The sequence below is a fragment of the Sceloporus occidentalis genome, unplaced genomic scaffold, assembly GCF_023333645.1.
Source record: "Sceloporus occidentalis isolate IW3139 unplaced genomic scaffold, rSceOcc1.0.p SCAF_274, whole genome shotgun sequence".
NCBI lineage: Eukaryota > Metazoa > Chordata > Lepidosauria > Squamata > Phrynosomatidae > Sceloporus > Sceloporus occidentalis.
Window position 1 is genome coordinate 666,717 of NW_028317254.1, and position 17,287 is coordinate 684,003.

At 43.8% G+C, this 17,287-nt stretch overlaps 1 protein-coding gene across 2 annotated transcripts in view; it reads left to right on the forward strand.

Annotated features, from left to right (window-relative positions):
- Nucleotides 1-17,287, forward strand: part of LOC149275635 (protein TANC2-like) — an 85,276-nt gene that overhangs the window by 59,080 nt on the left and 8,909 nt on the right. For both annotated transcript variants that reach the window (XM_089504499.1, XM_089504500.1), the window contains exons 4-18: nucleotides 2,924-3,034; nucleotides 7,172-7,323; nucleotides 7,686-7,854; nucleotides 9,332-9,586; nucleotides 10,647-10,772; nucleotides 11,674-11,955; nucleotides 12,267-12,394; nucleotides 12,590-12,821; nucleotides 13,410-13,576; nucleotides 13,871-14,478; nucleotides 14,756-14,864; nucleotides 14,967-15,089; nucleotides 15,275-15,511; nucleotides 16,068-16,253; nucleotides 17,194-17,287. In XM_089504499.1, the coding sequence (XP_089360625.1) occupies nucleotides 2,924-3,034; nucleotides 7,172-7,323; nucleotides 7,686-7,854; nucleotides 9,332-9,586; nucleotides 10,647-10,772; nucleotides 11,674-11,955; nucleotides 12,267-12,394; nucleotides 12,590-12,821; nucleotides 13,410-13,576; nucleotides 13,871-14,478; nucleotides 14,756-14,864; nucleotides 14,967-15,089; nucleotides 15,275-15,511; nucleotides 16,068-16,253; nucleotides 17,194-17,287 (2,979 nt within the window). The remainder of the gene's footprint in view (nucleotides 1-2,923; nucleotides 3,035-7,171; nucleotides 7,324-7,685; nucleotides 7,855-9,331; nucleotides 9,587-10,646; nucleotides 10,773-11,673; nucleotides 11,956-12,266; nucleotides 12,395-12,589; nucleotides 12,822-13,409; nucleotides 13,577-13,870; nucleotides 14,479-14,755; nucleotides 14,865-14,966; nucleotides 15,090-15,274; nucleotides 15,512-16,067; nucleotides 16,254-17,193) is intronic.

Sequence of the window (17,287 nt, forward strand, 5' to 3'; positions counted from 1 at the left end):
TCTGCTGAGAATTGGAATCAAGAGCTTTTTAGGACCCACATAGGCACACATTGTGACTGCAGCCTTATGTTGGTTCTTTGGAACCCTAGTGACTCGACTTTGTGGTTGCAACAAGGCTTCATGATCCTTTATATGACCACCTGGTTTCTACCGTGTGGTGAGTCTCTAAGAATGACTTCATGCATGTAGTATTCTTTGACATGATTGTTAAGGAACATATTGTTCCGTCAGTCCCAATGGGTTTGACTCATACTTGAACCTCTTGCTTCTATCTCTGTAGCTGAGTGTAGATTCGCTTTATTCTGGAGTGTTCCGGGTAGTACTTTTGCAAATTGCCGTTGCTATTATCACAAATATATGGTTGGGTTGACTCACTGTATTCTTACCACTTCGGACAGATGATCTATGTCATTTCCAGGATACCAAAGGCACACATCACAACATAACATTATTGAGATGAATTAATATTTGCATTCCTTGTTCTTAAGAATTTAAGGGACTGTTACCACCTAAAGAGAAGATGGAATTCCACATTCTAGAACGTGAGCGTCCAAGGTTGAGTAAAGTCTCATAGAAGACGTGGGCTTGATTTACAGACCACTGAGTCCACCACATCATTCAATGGCTTAGCTCAAGAAAATAATCTAAAGTATAGTGTACATCACTGCTGACCCATGATATTCCCCCACCCCCAAGGTTCCTCCACTATATTTGGTATTTATATAAAAAAAAAAGGTTGTATTTGGGCTTTATTTATTTTTGAATACGCCGGTTTGCCAATATTTTGTAAATCAGCCGAAAGAATTTCTCAGTGGGAGGCGTACCTGTCCCTCGGAAACATTAAACTGGCTCTGCTATCACGCCTGTACCTTCCTAGCTCATACACTAGTGAATTCCCTTGGATTCTGTGGACTGAGGCTACAAATGATTGAGGTTTATAGTTATCTCGAAGACACTGCCTGGATACAAAAAACAATTTTCCGTTGCTGTGGGTATCTAATGACTTGTCACCTCTATAAATCGAGGTGAGTAACACTATCTAGTTATAGCAGCCACAAGACATCATCTCCTGGTATTCTCACGCGGTAAAGTGGATATGATGCAGTGCGTTGTAGACTATTAGCTGGATATAAGTTGTACAGTTTTAATTCCAAGATAAGCCGTTGTGTTTCCAGTGGTAATGTATGGAGCTAACCTTCAGAGCTCCACATCGGCCTACATTCCTTTGGAACATGATGGAGCATTGGTGTCATGCGAGGTCAAGATCATGATGTCATTCCCAGCCAATAACACTTCGCATAATGCCCGTTTTCCATATGAATAGGCTCAGCGGCCAAAACCCACTGACATTGGCTGAGAAATACAGCCAACTGGACTTTCCAACCAAACCGAGACAGCTGGTAACTATAGCTGGCAACCGTGTTCCATAGTAATTGCATTGTAATGTTTCCTAAACCAGGGGTTCTCCAATGGGATCTACTGGTTTATAGAGATCACCATGTGCTTTAAAGAGGTCTCCACGATGTTCTAAAGGATGTAACAGAGAGTCTATCATAAGGAAAATGTGTGTTTATCAAATTAGTATATGTTGCGCAGGCGTAGATTGTTCCTTGGCTGCCGGTTCTCTGGGAATATTTGAATATCCTTTATTTTTATGTTCTTTGTAGCATATTTATTCATTGTTTTATGGCACGTGAAATATGTTTCAAGAGATCAGGCTCTCTTTATTAAAGTTGTACCGGGCGTGATTTATATTCGTACCCTGCCGGCCTTGTTAGAGATGCAGAGAGATTGTCCTGTATTCTTGCCAACTCCATCAACGAGATAATCAAATTGATGATGGAATAATTCTGTGCAAATCAGAATATAGAAATGAGCATATAAATGGGAATATCTGCCAGTCCTCTCGCTCTAAATTCGTTGGGCCACTATGACGCCGTGACATTCTAACGTGTTTCGATATTCCACGCTCAACGAGCTTCCATGTTTTATGGTGCAACATTGTAACCAACAAATACCAACACTCTTCTTTGCTCTTTATATAGGATATGCACGGTATAGAGCATAATTGTTACAATGGCTACACTTCTAAATAATTACATAGGTTGCATGTAAGAGGGGAAGCTTTCTTTTTGGGGGCTTTTATGCACCCCTTTGATAAGAAAAGGCTCTAATGGTCTGAGAAATGTGTTCAAGGCGAGGCTGCAGTGCTGTGTAAAATGGCATGTCAAAGCCATGTGTGGCGGGGCGAGGGTTAATTTGATGCGAATAGTGAAGTATAAATACACTCACGCGCTCACATTCCTCCATGTTTACAAGCTCTGAAGCGCGTATTGAAGGTCCTCGCAGAGAATGTGGAGGGTTAATCGGTATATCTGCTGTTCAGTGTGTATTTTATTATTATTTTTATTTAATTTTTTCTTTAAATGACCAAAAGCACCCCCAGATACCACCCACCCCTCGGGAGGAATGCAGGAACGTTTTTTTTTCTTTCCGATATACAAAAAAAGAAAGGGGGAAAACATGAAGGGTAACTTGATCTAGGAAGGACAATGTGGGGTTGTAGTTAACAGTTTCCATCTGCTGCCTTGCTGTACCAGCAACACACGGTCCTGTATTTTCCTCACCTTTCTCCTTCTCTCTCTCTCTCTCTCTCTCTCTCTCTTTCTTCCTACTTCTTTCTCATTTTGCCTCTTTATGCCATTTTTTTTGCATCTCTTTATCTCACCTTTTACCCCGTCGTTCCCTTCCATCATTACTGCCCTTGTCCCCATCGGTTCCAATCCTTTTGTCTTTTTTTTTACCCTCTACCCTTTGATCAATATCCGTTTTCTTCTTCTTGTCTTTGTTTCCTTCTCTCTTTACTCATCCTTCATCCATCCTTTCCTTCTTTTCGTTTTCTTCTTCTCTCCTCTCCTCTCAGCCCCGCTGAGGAAAGCAAAATTTGTCGAGAGCCCCAGAATTCCAGAATCTGAATTAGGATCCCCGACTCTTGGCTCGTCCCAGAAACTGGACGCTGATGCCTACCTATTGGGTAAGTGTGTGTCTGCATCCCGGCATCGGCGATGGGTTCCTAAGGAAACATTTTCAGATGTTAGAACTGAAGTAGCTTGTCTGATTTTGATGGAAGGAAATTCTGCTGCAGAACCAGACCAGTTGGAATCCCCAAATTAGGGTCTGTTTTAAAGAGAAAAGAGTTATGGGTTTGGATTTGTTATTTCTGTTAATCCTAGGTGGCTACTCTATCATGAGCACCATCTGCCCACCATCTGACATGGATCCACATATTCCATGATGCTCGACAAGCTAATGACTGGGTGGCCACCAGTAAAGTATTATGGTTTTAGTAGATTTGCAAGAACCAAGGACCCATAGGCAGGCAGAGTCTGTAGTTTGAAACACCATGTAGGTGTTGGTGTTCATGGCTACAGTTCTTAGGTAATGGAGAGAAGAAGGTTGTTGTTCAAAGACCTTTACCTCCAAGGAAGTGGCCTCGGTCTTCTAAATTATGGAACAAAATATAGTTTTCTTCTCTGAGCAGTTTTTCCTTTACTGTCGACTAGAAGGTTTCACCAATCCCAAGGACATTAAAGTTTAGAATAAATATGGCGGCTGTACTCCAAGTGGCTGGCTGATGATTTGTTGTAAAATTTATCTGCAGCCTCTCACTCTCATTTGGTCAAAAAGACCTCAAAGCTCTCCGATACGCCTATTCAAACATCTTTCTAGTTGTGCTTGCTGATGTGCTTTTTCCATTAATTCTGAGAATGCTTGTAATGAGGCAAAATTAGGACATCGGGATTAATACTGCGGTCGAAGGTGGGACAAGAAGTGGGAGTGAAGATGGAGGAACACTTTTCTTGTTGTGATTTGGTTGAACTCCATAGCAGATCGGGGAGCCGTTTAACATTGATAAATTGTAATGTTGGGTTGGTGAATGTGTGAAATGCAACAAAAAGGGTAAAATTTGACCTGGCAGGTTCACTAATTTCGGGAAACAATGAAGGCTGTATAGGAAAGCTGATGTATTCATTTGGTTTTCTATATTAGGCTTATCGAGGTTTTTAAGTAGAGCTGTGAAGGCAGAAGGGTGCTCCGTTCCTTGTGCCTCGTTCTTTAATCATTTTTACAAAAGGGGTTGTCAGTATAAAAGCTGCCTAAACTTTTAGTTTAAAGGAACCCAAGAGTTTTTTTGGTTTGTGCGTGTGTGTCCGTCTGTATCCGTTGAGATCATCGAGAGCAGCTCCAGGAAGCGTGGTGTTGGGTTAGGATTCATATGAAGCTTGGCAACAATGTATCAAGTTATTGATGTCTCATAACAAAGCCCATGCTGTTCTTAGCCAGCCATATGCCATCTCTATGAGAAGGATAGAGAAGAAGACATGGCTGTGCATGAGCTGGCATACACCACATCCACTTAGCAGAAGCAAAACTATTTGTGAACGGGCATAGCTTTAGGTCCGTGCCTTCTTACCCTGTTTGTTGCACAGTTGGAACAGGTGCTTAATGACACCCTCCATATAGATTTTTGGGGACACACAGGCTTTCTGTTAATGTATTTTTGTAATATTGTTGTATAAGGTTCCCACCTCCCCTGGTAGACATTTCCATAAATCTACCACTCCTGTACATTTTTAGATCTTTCTTGATCTCATTCGTTGTGAATGCATAATCTCCTCTCCCAGCATTAGTTTCTGAGAGATGATTCTTTGTACTCACCTGTCAGCATTCTTATCTACCCTGCCGAGGAGAAACATTGTAGCCGTGGTGAACTCATCCATCCCCCACTTTTTTTTTTTCTTTATTCGTTTGCACCTCTAACACACTGCACATCAACAGCTTGCAAAGTGAATCAGCATAAAATATGCAAAGTTTCCATAGAAACCAACCGGCGGCCTTATATCTCGAGGCTGAGCCGTGAGCTCGGTGGGATTCTGGGTAATGGCCTCGGCGATGCGACCACTATTGGGTTAAAAAACCCAGCGGATGAATGGTAATAAAACTTCAGAACATGGGTTCGAGGATTACGTTAACACATTAAATCTTTTCCTTCCAGCCTTCTCCTCCAAATTGGCCCTTATGTCTGATTTACAGAGCTGGCTGTAGATTTTTTGGGGGGGCCTAAGCAACCAGATTAATTGTGGACCCATCTTTAACTAGAATAACTAAAATAGTAATTATCACAAACCTGTTGTGACCTTCAGATAAATGGGGGTCCTAAACAGGTGCTTAATCTTCTTATGTTAGTGCCACCCCTTTAGAACCCTGATGGACCATTCATGGACTTACTCCTTTAGAACCCTGATGGTCCATTCATGGACCTACTCCTTTAGAACACTGATGCTCCTATCAGGGATTCTGTCGATAAAAGGTTCCAAAGCTACTTGTGAGGTTTGAGGAACTGCATGGTGACCATGGTAGATCCCATGGAATGAAATCTTCAAGGAATCTTTTTGGAGATAATTGTTTATCTGGGAGGGTGAGCGAGCTGATTGGGGCACAGAGTGCTTCACGCCAGATTCCGGCCAAACTGAACATTAACCTTTATGTCTGTCCAAAGTAACCACTGATTTACAAGGTTTTTGCAGCTTGAAGACCTTTCCGACCATGTCAGCTGAGATGATTAGGGGGTTAAGATATCTTCTGCCAGCATTGCTGACAAAGGATCAGACACTTGTCCTGTAACTGCTGCAGGATTGAGTCATCATCCTCTTGCAGATCGTGCATGAGGTGTTGAGCAGAGCGCTGCACCGGGTGTCAGAGAAAGGACACGCAACGTGGTCGGACACCGTACCTTCTTGAGGAGGCTTCAGAACAGCCATTAAGACAGGTTTCTTTGTAGACACAGCACGTAGAAAGGGCAATTAGGTTCTAGTGCATTAAAAATGTATCTCTGAGGCAAGTTAAGACTGGATTTGTAATAATAACACTTAGTTATAATAATAACATATTAGACCCAAGACCTTGATACATTGTACCCTAAATCAGTTGGAACAAGTAGTATAAAATGATAGAACATGTTAAACAGTTACAACGATCTCCAGATCAGCCGAGTGTCCAATCATTAGTGATGTAAACATTCTCACAGTTCCGTGCTTGCCAAAACTCTATCGTTATTTCCTTGGGATAGAATGTTGGAATGATGTCACATTACATGGCAACATCTAGACTCTCTGATCACGTGACACCCCATGTTCTACTCACTTCAGCCTGTTCACCTTTCCTATATGTCCTGGTTGTCTTTGGAGGCCATCAGAAACATGAATACAAGATCTTCCATCCTTTGACCATCACACTGAGATAAAAGCAGGGATCAGTATAGAAGCTTACAGATATTGCTGCCTGGTTTCCAGTTGGATGGTGTATAGTTGAATTTGATCATTGCTCCTACAATTTAGTTATCCCCTTATCAAACAGCTGGATGTGTATCTGCTGTTGAATTTGGTGATGCCCCCTTGGGCTTTGAAGTTGAGGGCTTCATGGGAGAGTTCAAGGCGCTATGGTGTCTGCAAGGAGAATAGTGGGAGGTGAAGAATCGGCAGAGAAGGTGGTGTGTGGGTGACTGTGTTTTTTGTCTTTACAAGATGTCAGAGGTGTCAGGAGAGCAAGTTGTGACTTAATTAAAGAAGACAGATAAATAATTTTCTTGAGCATTTGGAAGCCTAGAAAATTATTTTTCCAAACCTTTTACTTCTCTAATCTTACTTTTCTGTTACTGTTAAATCCACCAGCTTATCAATTTGTGGTGCTTTTTTAATTAACCATATTTTTTTGGTAAGTAGGTTTTATGTTCAGTATTAGCCTTTACTTTTGGGTCGTGATTTGTGGTTTTTAAGAAGCCTCCGCTTTCTCCCGTGATTCCCCTCTTTCGATACCGGGAGCAACATCTCTGCTGGCTTTCTTGTTGATTCTTTGATAAAACAAGCCAGGAGTTATAACGTGTATGTATTTCTCCTGTAATTTTGGTAACATAACTGAAGTATGGTATTCCATCCCTCCAACCTTTGCCTCACTGTCTCATAGTTGGCTAACAGTCTATCGCCTTCAGTTGTGATGAAGAACTGTACAGTAGTCTGCATGTCTTTATTGACTTATTGTTCTGTTGTAAGGATGCTCATTGGATCTATTCTTTGTTCTGTTCTCTCTAAAGATGTTGTGTTCTTTTCTGTAGGGGAAGAGGAGTCTGTCCTTGGTCCTCCTCCATCCGTTGATGAAGCTGCCAACACCCTCATGACCCGACTGGGCTTCCTCCTGGGAGAGAAAGTCAGTGAAGTCCAGGCCACCGGTCCCCAGTACAGTATGGAGGGGCAGGAGGAAAACCAGGTGAGGCATGGAACTCAAGACAACAACTGGACTACCTAGAGGATCTTGGCAGTCAGAAAAGGGGACATTCGGTGGGAAGGTAGTCATCCTCAGGATGGAGGAACTGTAACTCCTAGAAGGCAAAGACCAGTTGTCAGTAATAAAAATAGGAAGACTCTTGAGGACTAGGTGAACCTGGCATGACAACAGGTCGCATTGGTGTTCCTAGTTAGTTTTAGATGAAAAGGTTGGGGTAAACTGCTTTGGCTTGAGGGCAAACAGCTGGATGGAGGATAAGAACAATAAGCCAAAATTTCATTGTCTCGTGTTCCAACTTCCTTCTATTTCTGTATTGTCAACAAAGCATGCTGTCCTCCTTCCAGGGCTCTGCAGTGACCCAGCGGATCAGTCCTTGTTCTACCCTAACCAGCAGTACGGCTTCTCCACCTGCCAGCAGCCCCTGTTCTACCCTTCCACCACCCAATACCAACGCCCCTGCCAAGGATTGCAGCCCGACCTCCACCCTGGAGAGCAGGGACAGTGGCATCATAGGTGAGTGAAGTAGGCTATCTTTTGTAAAAACATTTCTGGAAACATTCTGGAACAGTGACAACCACACTTACAAATAATAATAAAGATTAAGTAGGTGCGCCTTGCATTGCGAACAAACATTGTTTGGTAAAAACTGAATGGATAGCACATTCCTGTAATGTACAAGTCAAACACAAGATATAGGTTTTAGATGAATGGTGTCAAAGTAGACATTGTCAACTGAAAGGCATTTCTGGAAAGGTTACTTACAGAAATAATTGTTTGGTGGCTGGGGGGGGTGGATAGGACATTTTTGGGGATTATTTAGTGACAGAGTCATGGGTGATAGCAACCCATAAAAAATATCCCTTTTTGTTTTGGGCCAGAATAAGAATTTCCTGCGCCTTTTTTGTGTTTTCCTGTATTATCTCACCCCTCTGTGATGAAATGTTCATGCGCGGTGTCAGGAACCCCCCTGCCCTTGGAGTATGTTCATCATTTCCAGTACCTGCCATCCTCTCAGTACGGATCCATTTGTCATCTCGTTGAATTAACATGAGGATCTTTTGCATACGCTGTCGACTCAACTAACGGAAAGATTAATTTGCTTGCGATACACTCCAGAATTTCTATCAGCGTGTTTTATCACATGCCTCATAGCGTGTGTTAAACTTATAAGGAGGCATGTAATTTAGGTTGGGTTTAGAGGTTGGTATATTAGAGGGGGGGTGAGAGGCAAGTGTCTTGATGCAGGCATCTAGGAGGGTTAATAAGTCCATCATGGTTTCCGGATATTAAGACAATAAAGGCTTTCTCTTCTTGCGTGTTCCGTTATGGAATGTTGGTCTGTGTTCTGATGTCTGCATTAGCAGGAGATGGGGCTGAACGTGCTTCTGCATCTCTATGAGGAGCCACCCAGGCCTTTTCTTTGCGGTATCAGTAAGGAAGATGCATATCTGCGAGGTCTGTATTAACAGGCGTATGGGAGAGAGAGGTACACTGACGCACACATGAGGTTATTACGAGAGCCGTTGTAACATCTTCACAGTGTGAATGTATAATGCCTGCGGTTGAACTCTCGTACCGAACACAGACCTTTATTCCAGCGAGGAACCCGCTTGCAGCCTCCATCGATCTGTCTCCCCACCTCCCACATCTCTACCTTCCTATCTCGTTCGGGGGAAAGATTGCCGACTTTGGATCAATACGTTAGATTCCGCCGCTGACTATTATTTCTTCAGCTAAATGTATCAGCGATGAGAATTCTGGCACAAGAAGCATGTCATCACTAAATGTGCTTTTCTGGCACCTTTACGTTGGTTCCAGAAGGTTTTCTGGTCCAATAATGCAGTTGTGATGTCATCTGAGAAGATTTGAGGGGGATTTTGTGTTTTCCTTTAATGTGTAAAGTATACGCCAGGCGTATACTGCTCTCCGCATGCAAATGAAGACTATTAGCTGTGTCACGGGCTAACATATCTCTTCCTTCCACCTTCAGCCACCCTTACCAGCTACTCCGAGAATATGGACCGGTCCAAGTATGGGGCAGAGAGCGGCAAGGATGGGAGCAACCGCGCATGTGGGAAGCAAACCCAGAAGTCCATAGATTCTTGTCTGTACCGGGTGGATGAGAACATCATGGCCTCTACTTTCAGTCTCAACAAAATCCCAGAGAGGGGACTGGATACAGGGCTATCCCAGTCGGTACAGTCCATCCCGCTCTACCTCATGCCTCGTCCCAACTCCGTGGCAGGTGAGTAGCAGCCCTTGGACTCTAGGTGGGAGAGAAGAACCGTGGTTCCGTCCCATTTCTCCAGACTGAAAGTTCTAGCCTTTTGTCAGGGTGGCTGTGTGTTTGTGTTCAGTCCCCCGGCAAAGTCTCTGTGTATGCGTTTCGAATGCTAATGGCAGGCTCCTTCTCCGTGGGTGTATGAGGGGGAGGAAGAAGCAGGATTGCAGCTAGAGCGGGGTGATCTTTACCAAGCCGCATTATTGTTTTTTTTTTTCTTTCTTCAAATTTACCAAAAGCATTTCTTCTCCAGCCAAGATGTAGCACACCCCGTGTCCTCCCCGTCACGGGTTCAGCAGAATTTTACGAATTGTCTCTGCAGCTAGCAGCACTCTGGCTGTGTCGCTATATACTGCAGCACTGTGACACTGGGTTCCATTTTCTTACTACTTTTGGGGTTCCGTCTTCCTTTTAACCTCCTTTTCACATTACTGTCTATATATTCCTATTGATTTTGTTCTGTCCCTTTCATTCTGGTCCTTTACATAAATTCTCTCGCCTGCTCAACCCCATTCCCTTACTTTGTCTCCTTCATTCTTCCACCTTCTCTCCATCCCCAAACTTTCTTTTGCTACGCCCACTTTGTTTTGTTTTTTTTTTGTTTTTTTTTTTATACTCTCTAGGTTTTATTTAATTTCCTTCTCATCCTCTTTCCTCGAATATTTTATCTACCAAATTCTTTTTGCGGATTCTGTTTGTACAGCTGAACATATCACGTGCTCTAGAATCCTCATATTAGGTATCACGGGCCATTATGACCATTGTAGACAATAGGTTTGCAAGGGCCATCACCAGAATAATGGAAAATGTGGGGTCCCCTGTTTTCACTTGGGGTCAGCAATCTGTAATCAGGGGCCTTCAGTAAAATCGCCTCCTTAATTACTATTGTCTGATCAACAGAAGACCTGATGTTGACCCTAAGTCAACATTCTCCTGTGCTTCCTCCACATGTTCACCCTTCCACACCTGCTAATCACCATACATTTATCCCCTCTAACCACCACCTTATATCTCCCTCTATCAGCCACCAGTTCGGCCCATCTGGAAGACCTCGCTTACCTAGATGAACAGCGCCATACGCCGCTGCGTACCTCTCTACGAATGCCTCGGCAGACCTTGGCTGGACCACGTACTCCACAGGACCTACGAGGTGAGACACAGGTTCCGAGGAAGCTACCTCTGGCAGATAGAGAGTGCGGTGACTACTTGGTTACGGTCACAAAACGTATAAGACCCTTTACCTTGTACACGTTTAACACATCTTAAAAGGGAAGAATCATTGGAAAATGTATATAATTAGAGTTCCCCATGTAATTCTGGGGGACGAGTGCTGACAAGCTAATAAATTCTGTCCAAAACAGAACATTTGGGGTTTTAATGACCCCATCCATATGTCTCATTGCATTCGCCACAAGCTTATTTAACGTATTTTCTTCTCTCTCAAAAGAGAACTCTCTTTCGGAACAGTTTTCAATTCTTGTTTTCAACATGTACTGGAGCTTCCCTGTAAATCAAGCTGTCTTCTAGAAGCTGTCTCTCTCTCTCTCTCTCTCTCTCTCTCTCTCTCTCTCTCTCTCTCTCTCTCTCTCTCTCTCTCTCTCTCTCTCTCTAACGTTCTCTGTGTGAAAAAAAAACAAAAAACAAGAAACTAAGTAGATTAAACAAAATCTTGGCTTCAAAAATTGTATGTGACAAGTTAATGATTTAAAAACTCATTAAACTCGTTATGACAAGGCTTCCACGCCTACTCCCCTCCTGCACCAAAATCAGGCGAACTGTAGCTGACTACAAGAACAATTTACCCAAAGCGCGTTGGCTTCTTTGGCGCTCAGTGGGTCTGCGTGTGCAGGGGTGGGTTAGGTGGGTATTATGGTTAAAAAACTAAACAAAAAAACAAACAGAAAATAATTATTTTTAAGTAAAAATTTACCTTTTCATACAGCGGCGAGGGATCAGAGAACCTAAGCCAATCCCGGCCAGTATGCGTAGTGTAGGGCAAAAGGGGCAATCTCCCCAGGCTTCTTATGTGTCTGTGTCCCCTCTCTCCGCAGTCCGTTTTGCCCCCTATCGTCCGCCAGACATCTCCCTGAAGCCTTTGCTGTTTGAGGTGCCGAGCATCACTACAGACACCACGTTTGTGGGCCGCGATTGGCTCTTCCACGAGATCGATGCACGGCTGCAGAGCGAGGACGAGAGCGTCAACCAGGGCGTCGTGATCTGTGGGAACATCGGCTTCGGGAAAACGGCCATCATCTCTCGACTGGTGTCCTTGAGCTGCCACGGGGCCCGTATGAGACAAATCTCTTCTGATAGCCCCCACGCTTCACCGAAACGTGAGTGTGCACTTTATAACCGCAGTGAAAAACGGGCGTGCTCTCTCATAAAATCTATCATGCAACAGACCCTACTTCCCAAAGCCTAAAATACCCTGACGCAGCCCAAAGAATCACTTTCTCACTCACTTCCTGTTCATTGTTACAATGTCATCATCGTTACGATGTCATCACCGTCTGATGGAATCCTCACTAAGCTTCCATTCTGCAAAAGAACTGGTGTTAATGGCCACCCATGAAGGAGATGAAATGGTTTCCCAACTGCTTCTAGCTCATCTTCTTTTTTCATCTCTCTTTTCTCGATATGGCAGATTCTGAGGCAAATAGAGACCTGACCCAACCAGGACAAACCCACACGGGTATATCCAGTGGGAGCTGCCCTGGAACCCCAGAAATGCGCAGGCGGCAGGAGGAAGCCATGAGGAGGATAGCCGCACAGGTATTGGAGCAATCTGGCCCTTTTGGATTTTCTAGTCTGATAGAAGAGGCCACCAGTGACAGTTAATGCCTACAGTAGAGGAAGAAGGTCCTGATATGTCTAAAGTCAGAGCCAAAGTGTGATGACGTGACTTCTGTGTGCGTTTGGGAACATACTGAGATTCCCCTCTAACCTCCATTGTCCTCCTTTCCGTAGGTAGTGGCGTATCACTACTGCCAGGCTGACAACGCCTACACCTGTCTGGTACCCGAATTCGTCCACAACGTGGCTGCCCTGCTATGCCGTGCCCCCCAACTCGTGGCTTACAGAGAACAGCTGTTGCGCGAACCTCACCTACAGAGCCTGCTGAGTTTACGTTCCTGTGTTCAGGACCCGGCTGCATCCTTCCGAAGAGGTGTTCTTGAGCCTTTAGAAAACTTATACAAAGGTTAGATCCCTCAGAATCCCTCCTTCCCCCTTTTTTCCCTCTAAAAATTCTCCTTATTTATTTATGATTATTTTGGGTGATCTCAAATTAAAAAGAAATGAACATTATTTCTTCAGATTGCACGCCAAGTGGTCAGGTTTAGTCCCAATTCCTAATATCAATGTCAATGACCTTGAGGTGGAGGTTGAATGTCATAGCTCTGTTCTTGATGGCGACATTAAGATATGGAAGTTAATGAAATCAGGATGTTTATGGTCTGCAGAGGGTTTCATATGAAACTGTAATCTTCCCGGCAGATGAGATTGACACACTTCATAAAAATCAAATTAAAAATCTCTTTAAGTAAAGAAGGGCTGGGGGGGATTTGTTGACAAGAAACGGCAATTCTCAATGCCAGTCTGTCTCATGGAAAGGGGCGTCAGACTTTACTGTGAAATAATTTGGGCTCATTTATCATTTTGGGGGTTCTTAACATTCTATAATGGAAATAATGTCTAATCTGTAGAACATTGGACTTCTAAAATATTGAACACTTTAAATGAATAAAACTCATACAATATCCACGGTTCTCCTTTTTTCCCCTAACAGAAAGAAAGATCCCGGATGAAGATTATATTATTTTAATAGATGGTCTTAACGAGGCAGAATTCCACAAGCCGGATTATGGAGATACAATTGTTTCCTTCCTGAACAAGATGATAGGAAAATTCCCCCACTGGCTAAAACTCATCGTGACTGTGAGGACCACCCTGCAGGTGAGGAACCAGGGATTGTTGAGAATTTCAGCCTTTATCTCGCTATATTTTCCTCTCTCATCTTCTCTTCAATATGTTTTCCCCAGTGCACTTGGTCTGTTTGATCCATACACTGTATCGCGTTTGATTTCCTTTCGCTTATCCCTCCTGAAGTCCTGTTTTCCTGTTGTCTTTGGACCATTTTCTCCCTTTGTCTTTTCAACTTTCCTCCCCTCTCACCTTCCATCTCCTTTCTTCTGCATTGTGCCAGTTCTCATTCTCTTTGCCTCTCTCTCTCTCCATTCCTCTGGACAGGAAATCACCAAGCTGCTTCCATTCCACCGTATTTTCCTTGATCGGTTAGAAGAAAATGAGGCCATAGACCAGGACCTTCAGGCTTATATTCTACAACGAATCCACAGTAGCTCAGAGATTCAGAACAATATTTCTCTCAATGGCAAAATGGACAACACCACCTTTGGAAAGCTAAGTTCGCACCTAAAGACGTTGAGTCAGGGCTCCTACCTGTACCTGAAGCTGACATTTGACCTAATAGAGAAGGGCTATTTAGTTCTCAAGAGCTCGAGCTACAAGGTTGTCCCTGTGTCACTGTCTGAAGTTTACCTCCTTCAGTGCAACATGAGATTCCCAACTCAATCCTCTTTTGAGAGGGCCCTGCCTCTTCTTAATGTAGCTGTGGCCTCTCTCCACCCGTTGACAGATGAACACATCTTCCAGGCGATCAATGCAGGCAGCGTGGATGGAGGTCTGGAATGGGAGGATTTCCAGCAACGTATGGAAAACCTTTCCATGTTCTTGATCAAGAGGAGGGACCTGACTCGCATGTTTGTGCACCCGTCCTTCCGGGAGTGGCTGATCTGGAGGGAGGATGGAGAGAAGACCAAGTTCTTATGTGACCCAAGGTGAGATGTGTTCTAGGTTGCCCTACCACATTGACCTGTGGCCATACATTATGACCATGAATTTATGACGAGGTATATTTTCATGGTGCTGCATTATATCACCACATGAGCACCAAACTATTCAAGATATATCCACTGTGACCACATGAGCACCAACCTGTCTCACTCCCATTGGAGATTTTTTTCTACAGATGAACATGCTGTATATATGTGTGTGTGTATATATATATATATATATATATATAATATATGTGTACTAACCATGTATATTCCTCAGGAACGGACACATTCTCCTTGCGTTCTGGTTCGCTCGTCAGGAAGGAAAGTTGAATCGGCAGCAAACCATTGAGCTGGGACACCATATACTCAAAGCTCATATCTTCAAGGTAACAAGAGAGCATTCATGAATGTTCCCAGGGAAATGAATGGCACAGAGAGCTTATGTCTTTCTATCTTTCTCACATATCACTTTCTCTTGTATTGAGCAGGGTCTGAGTAAAAAAGTCGGCGTCTCCTCATCCATCTTACAAGCCCTGTGGATTTCCTACAGCACTGATGGTCTTTCCATGGCGTTGGCCTCTCTTAGAAATCTCTACACGCCCAACATCAAGGTGAGCCAAGTTCCTGATAGATGCACTCTTTGCTGATTCTCCTGGAGATCTCCCATATAGCTCCCTAGATGATCCTTTCCTACTTTGACGGATCACAAACCCATCGTGTATTGCCTTGTAGAGGTGTCCTCTGCTGGCGCCCAGAACATGTCGCCCTATTGATTGTTGTTCTGTTGCTTCATCAGGTGAGCCGGCTGCTGATCATGGGTGGAGCCAATGTGAATTATCGCACCGAGGTACTGAACAACGCCCCCATCCTGTGCGTCCAGGCGCACCTGGGGTACACCGAGATGGTGGCCCTCCTACTAGAGTTCTCTGCCAACGTGGACGCCAGTTCAGAGAGTGGTCTTACCCCGCTGGCATACGCAGCTGCATCTGGTCACCTCACCATTGTCATGCTTCTCTGCAAAAGACATGCCAAGGTAGGTTAGGAGAATCCAACCCCGTCCACAATGTGCTCCCCACCATGAGATCCTTGTCATCATTCACCTTCAAGTCTAAAGGGCCAAATAGTGCGAATCTGATGTCACAGGTCAATAGAAATAAATTATTTTTGGGGACTAAAGAAAGCAAACATTTTGCCAGCATTCTATTTTAGATTGTTCTAGACACCTATTCTACTGATAGATCATTCTGATACTTATGTAACTGTATAACGCCTTGTTAACCTAAACAATACCAGATAGACAGGATCGCTCTCGGGTCTCTGAAGAGAAGGCTGCTCACAACAGCGAAGCTGTCTTCTCGCCTGTGTATGTCAGAGTGTCTGGGAACCTGCCCAATCCTTCAAAAAAGGAGTTCACTCAGCAGGCCAAAAGAATTAACATGAATACATGTGTTATTTAAAGTCTATTAACTGCATCTCTTTTACACTCTATGCTATTTTTCTTGACTACATCTTCTTATTTTTTGGTAGCATTTCATTTTTCTTTGCTAACCCCTCTCCCGGTCCTTCTCTCTCCTTCTCCGAACCAACAGGTAGACCTGCTAGATAAGAACGGCCAGTGTGCTTTGGTCCATGCTGCCCTGCGAGGTCACCTGGAAGTCGTCAAATACCTCATCCAGTGTGACTGGACCGTTGCCGGACAGCAGCCGGGCGTTCTGAAGAAGAGCCAAGCTATCCAGCAAGCCCTGATCGCGGCCGCCAGCATGGGCTATTCCGAGGTTAGGAGAGCCCCGTCCCTAAATGTTTTTAAAGCCGTCTTCAGTATTTAAAGTTTGTTGACCCGCCTGAACCACAATGGTGGAATGAGTTAACCAGAAGCCTGAAGAAGGCCCTGCTGGTCTGTTTGTACCGCCAATGTATTCCAGGCACTAAGATAGTTATCAAGTCTGAGCAAGACTTATCTTGCCACCTGCGGCTGGTGGGAGATGAGATATTATTATTTCTGCTGTTCGAGTTTTCACATGCCAGGGCCCCAGGCGTCTTCTCACCAAACGCTGTGCCCGACAATAAGGCTGGTGATTCCTTCCTCGATGAATACTTCCTATTATCTTCCTCAGCTTGTAGGGAGAAAATCAAAGTTTGATGGAAACCATTAATAACCATTAGAATCTTCTTCTTGATGGCTTGGTCTTTCCAGAACTTTGACCAGCGATTTACAATACAAGACGCAAGGATACATTTATTTATTAAAAAGAATCCTCCTCTTATCAGAGCAGAACTTCTAAACGTAGACTGTTTACATACAAAACTCACCGTACCCCCATCTTCACTCATGGGAAAAGGAAAGAGAAACGTTATCTAAGCAATATGTGGTGTTAAGAATCTTCAACAAATATTTCAAAAGCTTTTTTCCGCTGCAATGGCAATAGGGCAACGGTTGTGATGAACATATGGATTGGGCAATATTTTATGTGAATAAAGAATTATTCCTGGGCAGGATCCGGGCTTCCAATTGTAAAACGAGTGATGTTTCTAATGTATAAGGCATAAAAATTATTTGATAAAAGCACCTTCACTATGTCTCTGGTGTCATCAAACCCTCAACGCAAGTTTTAGGATTTGATGTCTTTTTAAGGCTTCTGGTTGTTGGCAGAGAAGTAGGAGAAGCAGAGTTTTTACCCAAATGACCTTCTGTTCCTGGGTTTGATTCTCTTTCAGATTGTGTCTTACCTGCTCGATCTCCCAGAGAAGGACGAAGAGGAAGAGCAGAGAGCTCAGATAAACAGCTTTGATGGCCTCTGGGGAGAGACAG